This window comes from Chlorocebus sabaeus, chromosome 24, assembly GCF_047675955.1.
Source record: "Chlorocebus sabaeus isolate Y175 chromosome 24, mChlSab1.0.hap1, whole genome shotgun sequence".
NCBI lineage: Eukaryota > Metazoa > Chordata > Mammalia > Primates > Cercopithecidae > Chlorocebus > Chlorocebus sabaeus.
In genome coordinates this window covers 73,206,164-73,219,822 of record NC_132927.1, presented here as the reverse complement: position 1 = coordinate 73,219,822, position 13,659 = coordinate 73,206,164, and the positions used below count along the sequence as shown (strand labels likewise).

The window sequence follows — 13,659 nt, the reverse complement described above, 5'->3', positions numbered from 1 at the left end:
GTATAAATATTACATGCTATGAAAGTGAAACTTTTGAGAAAAATAAACTGTGAATGAATAGGCTCTATTAATATCTAGTTCATAGGTCTTCCGTAGACAAAGCCAGTCTTTATGCAATCTTTAATTACACCACCACTTCATCATTTGCCACTTGTTTTCTTGTCATACAGCTTGCACACTGACATAATTCTCGTGTAATCTTTCATTTATGTAGATTTTCTCTCTCATGGATACACTTCCTCCACTTTTTATTTCATATTCCTTTCCCATCTTTGTACCTCCTGTCTCATACAGCAGGTGCTTAATAAAAGATTTTGAAACAGAACAAAATCAATACAAACCAAAACAAACCTTACAGCCACAACACACTGTGCATTTGTATCAAACAAAAGAGATTTTTATTTTAAGCTTTGCATTTCCTAAAAAGTGAGGACTCTGTCAAACATTTTTATCCACTCTGAGAAATGTACAATGATTAGGAAAGTGCATATCATAATAATTTTCATATATATGTACTCCAAAACATCACAAACACACGGCTTTGGAATAACTTAAGGAGTATAATCTGAAGATTTTGAAATTTCATAAATTAGCCTTTAATGAATTGTACAAATATTTATTTTTATAAAAAAAGTTGGTTTTCTGAACACATGGGTATTTAATTATTACTTCCACCTCACAAGACTCACATGAAAATAAAACACTTCAAATAGAAAAGGAGAAAAAAGTCAAAAGAAAACAAAGAGAAGGAAAGCTGGTTCACAGCATCTGAATTACTTCTGGACTCTCTTTCTGGTTCTTGAACCTTGAAGATAAATCAAAGAAACTGAAATCATTAATCAATAATTGACAAAAGCAAAAGAACAGAAATATAAATATCTCTAAATATAGTACATTTTAAAATCGAATTGACTCTGGTGATTTGCAAAGATAAAATTGACATACAAAAGTATGACTGCTAAAACTCTGAAAATCTTAGAAAATTGGGTCATTTTTTAATATGCCAAAAAATATGCTGACAAAAACGTACCTTCTAATCTTAAGCCATATAAAAATGCTTTGACTGATAAAATGTATCTAATTTTTACTAATACTGAAATATTTCTCTCCAAAATTTAAATTTATTGTAAAATTTAAAACATTATCTCCAAATATAAACCTTAGCAATATAGATAAGCATTCATTCCTTAGAGGGAAGCAATGAGGTCATGCATGTTATGAAAAGCAAAGGAATGAGTTGTTTTTAAAGCCTATTACCTACACCCTTTAGGCAGGAGAGCACTGGGATATACTGAAATGGAAAGTCTTTTCTGCTAGGAATTATACAGGTCCCAGATGAGTAGCCTCCTAGAAAAGGATCATATGCGATACTGGTCTTAGTCCCTTATGACAGCTCCTATCTAACTATTCTTGGTTTGGAATAAATCAGTGACTCTCTGCTGGGGGCATGGGAATTCTGCCTCACCACCGAGACATTTCACCCCACCTACTACTCCTACTCCACCTCTGGGCGCAGCAGTCAGCCTGATTACAGCTGCCTAGTGCTGGCAAAAGAAGCAGGGCCATTTCTTTCCCACTGCCGCATGCTATGCTTTGCCAGGAAAGAGCAGGGGCACCAGAGTGAGGGACAGCATGGTGCTTATAATTAATCAATGACTGCACCAAAAAAAAAAAAACAAAACAAAAGATCAATACTTCTTTTCTGAAAAGTACAAAATATTCTTTGAATGTGAACAAAATTCCACCATACGCATCTAAAGGTTTTCTCATTATGGGTTATTTAGTTACTTAACATGAAGGTCAGTTTCAAAACTAGCATTTTTAACGTTTCCAAGTTACAGTTTCTGTTCAATCACGATACAGTTCAATGAATGTAAATTTCCAATTTACATGAATATCCTTTTTCTGCCACTCATAATACACACCTTATATACTGTACTATGACTGATTCTAAAATTTGAGTTTTTTCTTAAATTTCTGTAACACAGCCATCTATTAAAAATATCCCACAGTAGATTTTTAGGTTTTTATTTCAAGAAATTTTATTTTTATTATTTTTTGAGAGGGAGTCTCGCTTTGTTGCCAGGCTAGAGTGCAGTGACACGATCTTGGCTCACTGCAACCTCCACCTCCTGGGTTCGAGTGATTCTCCTGCCTCAGCCTCCAGAGTAGATGAGATTACAGGTGCCTGTCACCACGCCCGGCTAATTTTTGTATTTTAGTAGGACTTAGACTTTCACCATGTTGGTCAGGCTGGTGTCGAACTCCTGACCTCAAATGACACACCTGCCTCGGCCTCCCAAACTGCTGGGATTACAGGCATGAGTCACTGCGCCCGGCCTATTTCAAGAAATTTGAAATTAATTCTGCACAGAAAACTGAAAATGTTGTGATAGTGAGATGTGGATAAAGGGTATTACAAAATCAAGGTCAATAATCAATACTGTATCTCCCTTTCAATACATTTTAAATCTTTAACCACACTACAAAGAACACTAAACTAACAACTATAAAGCTATATTCAAATAGCATTCTTCTCATTAATGTCTTAATTTGCCATTTTACTCTGAAATTAAATATCATTGCTGCTTATCTCCTTCAACCCAAAGTTTCTCACTGCAACTAAAAGGGCTACTACTGCCTGGAATTTATTATATAATCAGTCCTACACACCTTGTTGACTTTGCTGCATAAATCAATTCAATATTTTCCCTAATAATCAATTCTAATTGTTACAAAAAAAATCTATCTTCTTATCTCTTTAATTTAAAATATAACCATTTTCATAATATACACTACTGGCAAAGGGTCCAATCATAAGACTAATGTATGTAATTTGATATTTGGAAAACAACATACGAGTTTGGGATGCTTTTCTATGATTTTATAATGCAGTAGGAAAAAAAGTAGGACATTTCTTTGTAGGGTTCCCTTAAAAATATCTACTTTTTGACTAGTCATGCTTTCTCCAAAGATTCCTCAGGAATGGTCCAAAATCCAAGGTTCTTAAAAATAATACCAACAAAAGTAGCCTCCATCTTATGAAAAGGAGGGGGGAAAGTACACCAGCCATAAATATCATGACTATATTAGCTAATTTTTAGCACAATTCTGAAATACTGGCATAATTTTGAAATGCCAGAATATGCATGATTTTTAAAGGCTTATTTTGTGAGGGGAAAAATTACTTGCAGCAAATAACCAAATTTTCTCAACTGGTAAAAATTATGCCTTGCATAAAAATAAAAGGATTAGAGGCCTCTGTTCTTCTTGAAAACATCCCATCACCTCCTCTCTTTATCTGAGAAAACCTACACAATACACATTTTGAAAGCTTTCAGAATGTGTTCTTACACAATAGACCCCCAACTATTCAAAATGAGTTTAGGTGTATCAAGAAAATTATACACGTTTTTAAAATGGTCTAAATAGATATTAAAGGAAAGTTGCTCCCATTTTGCTAGGCACAGCATTCTGAAAGATCACACAGTGAGAAAAATCTCTTACCATACTGTAAATCATAAATTGTGTTTGAAAATAAAATTGTTAATGAAGAAACTGACATTTCTAAAGCTGCTGTTAGAGGTAACCATTCTTGAAACATGTTTGACACAAAATCTTAAAGCCCTAAAACACAGTATTCACTGAATTGCACTATATATCTTAAAAATCAAAAAAACAAACGTAATAATGTGTCTTTTCCTTCAAGTTACTTTTACACTGATAAATTTAAAAATATACATTTACACAAATTCTTGGCTTTTTCTTTTTGCTGGAAGCAATAACATTTTACCATCAGATAATATTTCTCTCACTTATGATTATTTTGATAGTAAAATACCTTAACTCGCCTTGTACTTTAGGGGGAAAAAGTGAACTGTAATGGGGGAAATAAACAGCATTTTAAGAAAAGCAATTCTGAGTTTATATGAATAAGGGTGAATCTGATTATTCTTTATCTTCTTAAAAAGTTATGTCAAAAAAACTGAATTGTTCTTCTTAAATTATTTATGACTTTACTATACTCTTTTGTCATTAATAAAATAACAAAAATACTAATATATTTTCTCATGGGAAAAACCATCAGTAGAAGACCTTACACTAAAAATTTAGGTTAAAAAAATTTCATAATTATACTAGAATTTAAAGGCATTTATTTATCAAAACAAAAACCCCTGATGCTCATTAAGCAAAGTTCAGGTAACAAATGATGTCCAGGCAGTCAAGAGAGGGATGAGTCTTCCCGATGCACAGCTGAGACTCTGCCTTAGACTTAATGAGTGTCAATCTCACTAGAATAATGCAGGATCTTTCTGAAACTAAAATTGCCAGTTTTAAAATTTAAGGGATTGTTTTTTAAGAATACTGCTGTATCTTTATAAATACTCCTTAATTTTGTTCCCACTCACTGTCATAGCTGCTGCTGCTAGCCTCTGGCTGAGACATGGTTCGATGTATTGCTCCTTGGGACTCCTCACTTCCTAATAACAAAATGAACAAGACACGGGAAAAGGGAAAAAAAAGACAGTAGCGAATGGAAGACAGCAGCGGATAAAAGAGAGGGACTACTTCAAAACCTTTCACCTTCAGTATGAAGTTTTATATTCCCTCTTCAGGTATCTCAAGTATTCTTTGGGTTAAAGCAGATTAAACCAAAGGATGTTCTAACCATAATATGAACATAGTATTTGTTCATATTATAAACAACATAGTAATGAAGAACATAGTAGTAAAATCAGGGCAAAAATGATTCTCTTTGAAAGTTGAATACTTTGCTTTCCACAAACATGCACTGATGCCACTAGCAAAAGGAAGGAAAAATAAATTGGTGGTATTACTCACTATGGCACCTATGCTTTAAAAAAATTTTTTTTAACCAAAAATAAGCCCTTTCTGTTAGAAACCAAGAAATATTTCAGGACAAACAAAATAATTTTTTTAAAAAAGGCAGACAGGAAAACTCTTTTTAAAACAATGTATTGTGGGCCACACTGAATAGCTCTCTTTATTGAGTCAAGTACATCATCATATCATATGAATCCTGGAACATATTGGCTGGCAGTTTATTAAACATATCAGACCAAAGTCCAACCTAGTTCTGCCATTTGCAGATGCTGCCTTTGCTCATGCCATTTCTGGAACTATTAGAAGTGCCTTCAGTGCCAGTTTATAAGCCATCTCAGAAATGACTTCGTATCTTGTTTTTTTTTTTTTTTTTGGTTCAAGAACTGTGAAAAGTGATCAGCCATAAAGCTTTAATTCTTTTCCTCTTAACTTGTTCAGAAAAAAAGAAGAGGTTGATAAACTTTGTAAGAAACAATTAGGCAGCTCAGTTACAATAGACCCATGTCTGACCCCTGACACTCACTATCATACCCAGAGTTATGTGGGATCAGTGTGAGGAAGTGGATATTGGCCTGACAGTTAAGAGTTCTGGTCTCTATCACCCTTTCACAACAGCTCAGTCATTTATTTTATTTATTTTAGAGATGGGGTTTCTATGTTGCCCAGACTGGACTCAAACTCCTGGGCTCAAGTGATCCTCCTGCCTCAGCCTCCTGAGTAGCTGAGACTACAGGCACACGTCAGTCACCACGCCTGGCAGCTCTGCCATTTAATCATTCAGTGTCTCGGGCTCCAAATCCGCAAAATGAAGGAAGCTTCCCAGTCTCAACTTTATAATTATTGTGGAGAGTAAATAATCTAACGTATGTATAAAAGACACCACGATACATACTATACAAAAATCTTGTGGCATTTTATTATAAAATCAAAAGGTCATGACCCAAAGAGTTGACCCCTCATGTAATGGGAGGAAATGAAATGTGTGTTTACGTATGGAAGCTGCTAGGCAAACCTGTTCAACTTACGGGTCTGTATGGCCTCCTCTGTCTGTGTGTCTGACCATTCCATATCTTCAACACCAGGTTCCTTGCTTTCTTCCATTTCTTTCTTTCGCTTCTTACATATAAAAATTAAAGAGAGAGAGAGAAAGAGAGATGTCTGACAGTCAAGTAAACTACAAACTCATCAAGTATTTGTGTGTGTGTGTGTCTGTGTGTAACTGTATATAGGTGTGGGTATGTCGAAACACACAGGAAGAATATTCTCAACTTCAGGATAGTGGTTACCTAAAGGAATGGATGAGGGATGGAAGAAAGGGGGAGTACGAGAACTCTCAACTAGACAGTTAACCCAGATGGTAGCTATATTTGTTATATCCACCTCTAACTTTTCATGCTTTATATACTTCATTATTGAAAGCTATGGTTTAACCATCAGGATTGATCATACAGAAACTCTTTTAAAATAAAATGTTTTACAAACTCACGATCACCACTCAGGCCAATGATACTCTCCACATAGTACAATGCGGGTAGGATGGAGAGAGGATAATTTATTTGATAAATGGAAAAAATGTATGTCTTGTCCCATATATTACATCAGTGTTTATACCACATAACACTGATGGTAAAATTCTGTTTATGAATCAATAATGGAAAACTTGTAATAAATGTTTCTCTTTTAGCATACTTTTTATTAAAAGTTTAAGAGGGCCATAAACCTTACTGTAAATGAATAGTCTTAAAAGTACAAAGCTCTCCTAAAATCTCAAAAACCATCTGGATTTCCCACATTCTCTTGGGCCTATCCTATTTTTCTAGTGAAGTGTTATTTAGGAGTCAGTGCTTATATTCTGTCACTATCCATTCTTCCCAAATGTTCCTTCAATTTCATTTTATTACTTTCTACCACTACAACATTTTTTAACAGGTCCAGTCCTGCGTTAAGTTTCTAAATTCTCTAACATCTCTATACATAGGTAAAATTATAGAGGGACATTAGTAATAAATATGAAACTTTGAATTTAGTATATAACTTTATCTTGTGTAGTTTCAAATTTAAACTGGTTAAAATCCAAATTTTAATCCAAAGCTTCTTTTGGTTGCCTAAAATAAGTCTGTATCATTTAGAAAACCATCTGATATGCCCCAAATCTCACAGGTTCACAATGCAACAGAATGTCCTCATTTATATTTTCTAACAATTAACAATAAGTTAAACTTCATCTGAGAATGTTCCTTGCTGCAGGCCATTTTGTGTACAGCTAGAAAAGAGGATAATGCCTGCTGACAGCACATTGTTCCTTTTCCTAATGGCAACCATGGGTTCTGTTCCAAAGAGAACTACATGGGAAAGCCGAACTCTATTCAAGCCACATTATCTTAAAACCTCCAAATGGTCAGAACTGTTATTATCTATGTATTACAATTAATCCCACTGTTTCAAAACATTCTTAAGGTGGCTGTGGAAAATTAGAACTCAGAGGTACCCACCATGTTCCTAAAGAAAATGCTTCACACATACGAAAGTAACAACTTGACTGAAACTTGAGAAACTTTCAAAGGCATTCATTTAGCAGATTTGTATATGGAGGTACTGCCTCTCAGAAATAGCTGTAAGAGTGGCTATAACTTCATATAACTGATGAGAAAAGGGGAGAATGCCTTACATCTTTCTTTCCAAAGTGTTGCTTCATGATTACCATCTAAACCCTGCTGGGCTGAACAGATTGGTTCGATAATTACATACAATAACTGCAGTGGGCAGGTAACCCTCAGCTGGCACAGGGCAGCTCCCCTGTGAGAACTTCCATATGCAAACTGCACTGATGGAGTGCATTAGGTACATCTTTCCTGCCTGTGCACAGGCCTGATTAACGCCAGCCAAGACTCCAAGGTTAGCATGTCAGCAGATTTGTGATGCATTAGGCAGGAATAAACACAGACACTTTTGTTCGTTCAGACCAAAATTAAGGAGGAATATTTCAGTACTATATTGCTTTCCATACAGCAGAGAATACATTTTCCAGTTTTTGGAGAGCAGATTTTTAAATGCTCATTATAAAGGGAGCTAGCTATCCAATACATTCTACCCAAGAACCTAAGTGCATTCATCTAGTTTTCAAGCTTATTTAATAAAAGGGGGCTTTCTTAATCTCCATGCAGGTAAATTACATAGGAAGGAAAATCAGACAGTATTCAACCAACAAAAAACAACACCTGTGCTTTAAGCAGTATGCACTAGGTAAAGCACTCTACTGCATTAATCCACACTTCAGCCAGGTAACTCCTGGCCAACTTTTCTAACAATGTACATAGTCTGGATACAAAGGGCCAGTGGTCTACAGATGAATTAAAAGACCAAAATAAAACCCTTCAAGTTTAGTAGTATCTAAGTATGTTATCAATTTTATAAGGCAATGAGTAAAATTCTAAGCAATCTGCTGCCAGCTTCTTCCTTCTGAATATTTCCAAATGCTTCATTTTGTTATTTGTCAACATCCTTAGGCTTCAGATAGTGCATATTTTGGTTCCTTTTGAAGAGAAAAATGGCTTCACAAAGTGACTATGCTAATCTCTGATTTCTGCCACATTCTGTATGAGGTCTCACAGGTGCCTTTGTGTTTAATATGAAACCAAAATATTGTATGATATACTAACTTATAAAATAAACTTGAGTATTCTTTTAATTCAGCACAGCTAAAATATCTTCAGAAATTAGATTTCAAAGGGCACTAGAATATATATTACACATTATATTTTTGAAGTGTTCAGATATGCTAAAGTTTAATTAGCAGCTTCTCACTTCCAATTTAGAAACAGGAAGACAAATAGGCTACATGCATTTGAACTGATAATTTACTAATAGTCTAAACACTGACTGCTATTGACTTAAAGTTGTTTTAATAGAAAAGAGAAAAAAAATCTTCAGAAGCAAAAACCAAAGACCAATTCTTTGCTTCCCAAGTCAAGCATCAAAAGATCACCTCTAGATGCTTTCAACAGCTTCTAAGAAAAGCCAATCAGATTCATGGCTATCTCCAAGAGATGAGTACTCAGGCAGTGTTATTTGGGTTTTGCCCATCCCTTATGACAGAAGTCTACATGTTTACTTTAGAAACTTAAAATATACAGCCTAGAAGTTTTAAAATGCTTCATACAGCACATATGTCATAGAACAAAGAACTTTAAACACTGCATGAATCAGTCCATGTGACTGCACTAATCAGTTAATCTTATTTTATTTATTTGATTAAATTATTACATTCCCTAACAGTGGTTGAAAACAGAATATTAGTAGTAACTAAAAAGATATAACACATCTTCTATGAAGGTAAAGCAAACATGTTACTATACCACAATATTTCTGAAACTAATAGTTAGTTAAAATCTACTATATACACAGAAAAAACTGAAGCTAGGGACGGAAAAAAGCCAGAGAATGAATGTGCTCAGTGTTTCTCAGCTGATGGTGATGAAAAGACTAGAACTCAGAGTTCTTTATCCTTATTGCAATTTCCTTTCCACAGCACTACGCTGTCTCCCTATGTGAGCTTTCAGTAGGAAGCAGCAGTTTCTAGTTGCTGTGTTCTTACTGTATTTTTTCTAGAGTTATATTATAGTACACAAATTTGTGTATTTCATGTAAACTATTTCCATAACCTCCTCTATTTCTCTCCTACTATGTAAGCCCCCTGAGGGCAAGGACTATGGTTTTCCTCATTTTTCTAACCCTTAATGAGCTTGGCACAGTGTTTTGCACATATACAGATGTGCACCTGTAGAGGAACTATTAAACTATTCTCGTAATAAAGCGATAATTTCATATCTTCCTCTAAGTCAAAAACTGTAATATTTGAATGGACATTAATTACAGATATGTTTCAAGAAAATGCAGGAAAAGGTCAAACATAATTACAGGGAGAAGAAATAAAAAGATGGAGAGTTAGGAAATGAACAAATGACTTGAAAAGAGACAGATAAATTTGAGGAATAATCGAAAAATATCCTGCTAGAGGCCTGGCGCAGTAGCTCACACCTACAATCCCAGCACTTTGGGAGGCCTAGGTGGGCAGATCACTTGAAGTCAGGAGTTTGAGACCAGGTTGGCCACATGGTGAAACCCCGTCTCTACTAAAAATACAAAAATTAGCCAGGTGTGGTGGCAGGCACCAGGCCCAGCTGAGGCAGAAGAATTGCTTGAACCCAGGAGGTCGAGGTTGCAGTGAGCCAAGATCACACCAATGCACTCCAGGCTGGGTGACACAGCGAGACTCCGTCTCAAAAAAAGAATAAAAATAAAAATAAAATTTGCTAGAATTTATTAAAGTGATTTACTATTTTCAATGAATTTCAGAGATGAAGACTGTAATAAAAATAATGACTATTGCAATTTCCTTCCACAACAGCATTGACCTCCAGCTGAACAGAAGTGAAGATCACCACCACATACTTACTAAGCATCTACTGTGTGCCTGGCACTGTCATTTTCGAGCTGAAAAATAGACACTATAAAATAGTTAAAGCAAAGGAGAACCATCATCTTTTATAAAAACATTAAATACACACACGTTTAATTTCTGCAACTATTTTTTTTTGATGTAAGCACTGTAAGAAATCCTTTTAGGGTTCCATAAATGAGTGTTCTTACATAAGTGTCCAGTGTAATCCCACTAACATGGAAATTCATTCTATGAAATACCAATCCATATGTACATGTAACACACACGTTACCTCACAGTCCACCCTGGATTTTGTTGTTGTTGTCTACTTGTTTAAATTTAGATCTCTCTCCTATCAACATTTTTAGTCATCTACTCTGGAGACAGGAAGTACAACTCAAGCAATTTTGCTAATTATTATTAACAGGTCTGAAGGAACGAGGTTAGCAAAATAATATGATTAAATATATGGCAGACAAAGTTTGGAATATCTATGTTCTTCACTAGTTCAAGCTATCCCACCCTTACTTACAAAACCATGAAAAATTAAGAATTTACTGTAACTATCCAAAAATAACACACCAAAAATTGCAGGTAATTTATATGAATGTGCCAGAAAATACTGATACAATGCTAGACTTTGTCAGAATAAATGGGGGAAAAAAACTATCTGGTTGGCTACCAGGGTTGATTGCTCCATGCGCAACACATTTTTTTCAGCAAAAGCACTGCTTTCATAAAGTCAGCATAATTTATCTATTCACTTATTTTTGAGCACATGTATGTCCCTTCAGTTTGGCTTACTACGGAACTAGGGAAAGCTGCATTCAAGCTCTACTGTCATCCTTTCTCCTAGAAAAAACACTCAGCTGACGAGCAGACAAGCTGTGGAACAAGCTAACCCTTGATTACACGACCTACAGGAGGACTACGTGCTTCAGAACTTTCATCAAAATGTCGCACAATAACAGCAAGCACAACCTAGAAAAATCTCCCAATGACACTTTTGAAAACAGTAAATTCAACTTCCAACTTGTTGGCAGCAATGGCTATTCATGATCCTAACATCATTCATATTACAAGGAGATCATGAAACTTTAATATGATCAAACGTATAGTCACTTAACAAGATGAAAGCTGTTTCCAGAGATTCAGTGAACTACGGTCTAGAAGACTAATATGTCAGTGTATTCTATTCTGGATTAAAGTCAACGCGACACCACTTCACTCATGTTTTCCTTTGACGGTTCCATGACATGCACCATTAAGGTCGAAAACTTTTGGCAAAGTTAAGATGTTTCAAAAGTACAATTTATGGGTAAAGGCAAATGAGTGGCCAGGTCATGCTATGTCTTTAACATTTTATGCCTAAAATCACTAGGATGCCTTGAACTTTCTGTATAAATGCATAATAATAATGATTTCATGGCCCTGAACAAGTCACCTAGCCTCTTCTGAGTTTTAGTCCCATCATTTATGAACAAATGAATTTCACAGGCATGCTGCAAAAGTTATAAAAAATAATTTAAAGGTCCTGAAAGAATATAGAAACTACATAAATGCTCAGTGATAACCTAAAGTTTAAAGGGTCAATATCCTATTACATGTACTGAGCACAATCAAGTCTTCTGAGGAATTCTCAATAATTAAAAATGTAAGATTTTAAAAACTATTTAATATAATACTATAAACTAAGGAGGCTAATCTTTATAAATACATCAATGAAAACCAAAACCTATATATATACTGGTGGGGAGTTAACTAATCTCAAGGCAACACATGAACAAGTGTATTACAGAACAAACTGGGCTACATTAGAGTTACTATTAAAAACATACTACCTGATCTTCCCTCAATAAACTTATGTCCACAAAACACCTAATTCCTAAACATACAGGCAGAAAATAGCAGACACAGAATTCTCTGGTGGTAAAGAATCCTCTGCTTTACGTCAACTACCTATTATCCTTTAGTATCAATTATTTAGCTTAAGAAAAAACAGGTTAACTACAAACTGATTAATTTGACTTATATGTTCTTAATAAAAGTTATGGAGCTACATTGTACTTATTTTAAAAATTTGTTTATATTCTGCCTTAACAAGATGGAGTTACATTTTAGTCTTCATTTCACAGTAATTAACATCTTATCTTTCACTGCAAAATCAGCTTTTACCAATTCATAATCATTCACTATTCCAAACAATCTATTTTAACACACATACTCACTAAGTGAAATATAACCGAGTCTTCAATCACATGTGCCTAATAACCTGTTTAATAAACTGAACTTTTAAAGATATAAGATCTTAGTTTATTAGAAGGTTCAAATGAAAACAGATTCAAATGAAAATGTTCCATGTTATTTTCTTATCATCAATAAACTAGAAAGATGGGAAAAGTTAAATAGTGGATGAAATAACAGCATTAACAATAATATTGCAGTTAACATTTACTGGTTACTTGCTATGTGCCTGCCACTGTTCTAAGCACTTTATATCTTTTAATCCTCACAACAATCTTATAAGCAAGACAGATAACATTCTTATTTCACAGAAAGAATTTTTTTAAAAAATTCATCCATTATTAAAAAGAAATGCACAGAGGCCGGGCATGGTGGTTCATGCCTGTAATCCCAGCACTTAGGGAAGCTGAGGCGGACGGATCACCTGAGGTCAGGAGTTTGAGATTAGCCTGACCAACACGGAGAAACTCTGTCTCTACTAACAATACAAAATTAGCCAGGCGTTGTGGTGCATGCCTGTAATCCCAGCTACTTGGGAGGCTGAGGCTGGAGAATCGCTTGAACCCGGAGGTTGCAGTGAGTCAAGATGGTCCCATTGCACTCCAGCCTGGGCAACAAGAGCAAAACTCTGTCTCTCAAAAACAAACGAACAAACAAACAAAACAAAACAAAAAAACATGCACAGAAATGTTTAACATTTCCAAAGAACTGGTCATTATATCAGAAAAATAAATCTAATAGTATCCTTTGAGATCTCAATTTTGAGTACTTCTTATAAGCATGTCCTTTCATTACTTAAAGAAATTCTTCTGGGCACCATTCAAGACATTTATATGATACCAAATTTCCTTCTGTATCACTTATAGTAAGGTACTTACATATACAGAGATCAAAAAATAGTAAGTGTGCATCACTGCCCACATGCAAAAGCTGGTCATGGGGTTGACAGATGCTACAATGAAAAGTCTAAAATGCCCGATATTTGCTATGCCTATTTGCAAAAGGGCTGTTTTCTGCATAGAGGCTATTCGGACACGCAAATTTTAATATGCAGTGGTTCTTAACTATGTCTGCACAATGAAATCACCTAAGAAATTTTTTAAAAATCCTGACGGTCCCACCCTCATAGC

The 13,659-nt window shown here is 34.9% G+C and overlaps 1 protein-coding gene across 4 annotated transcripts in view; it reads right to left on the bottom strand.

Annotated features, from left to right (window-relative positions):
• Nucleotides 1–371: 371 nt before the first annotated feature.
• VRK1 (VRK serine/threonine kinase 1) overlaps nt 372–13,659 on the bottom strand; it is an 84,426-nt gene continuing 71,138 nt past the window's right edge. For 3 of the 4 annotated variants that reach the window (XM_007987784.3, XM_037984473.2, XM_037984474.2), the window contains exons 12-13: nt 5,871–5,961; nt 372–805 (exon numbers count right to left, since the gene is read on the bottom strand). In XM_007987784.3, coding sequence (XP_007985975.1) covers nt 774–805; nt 5,871–5,961 — 123 coding nt within the window. In that variant the 3' untranslated portion in view covers nt 372–773. The remainder of the gene's footprint in view (nt 806–5,870; nt 5,962–13,659) is intronic. The other variant, XM_037984475.2, reaches the window with a different exon arrangement.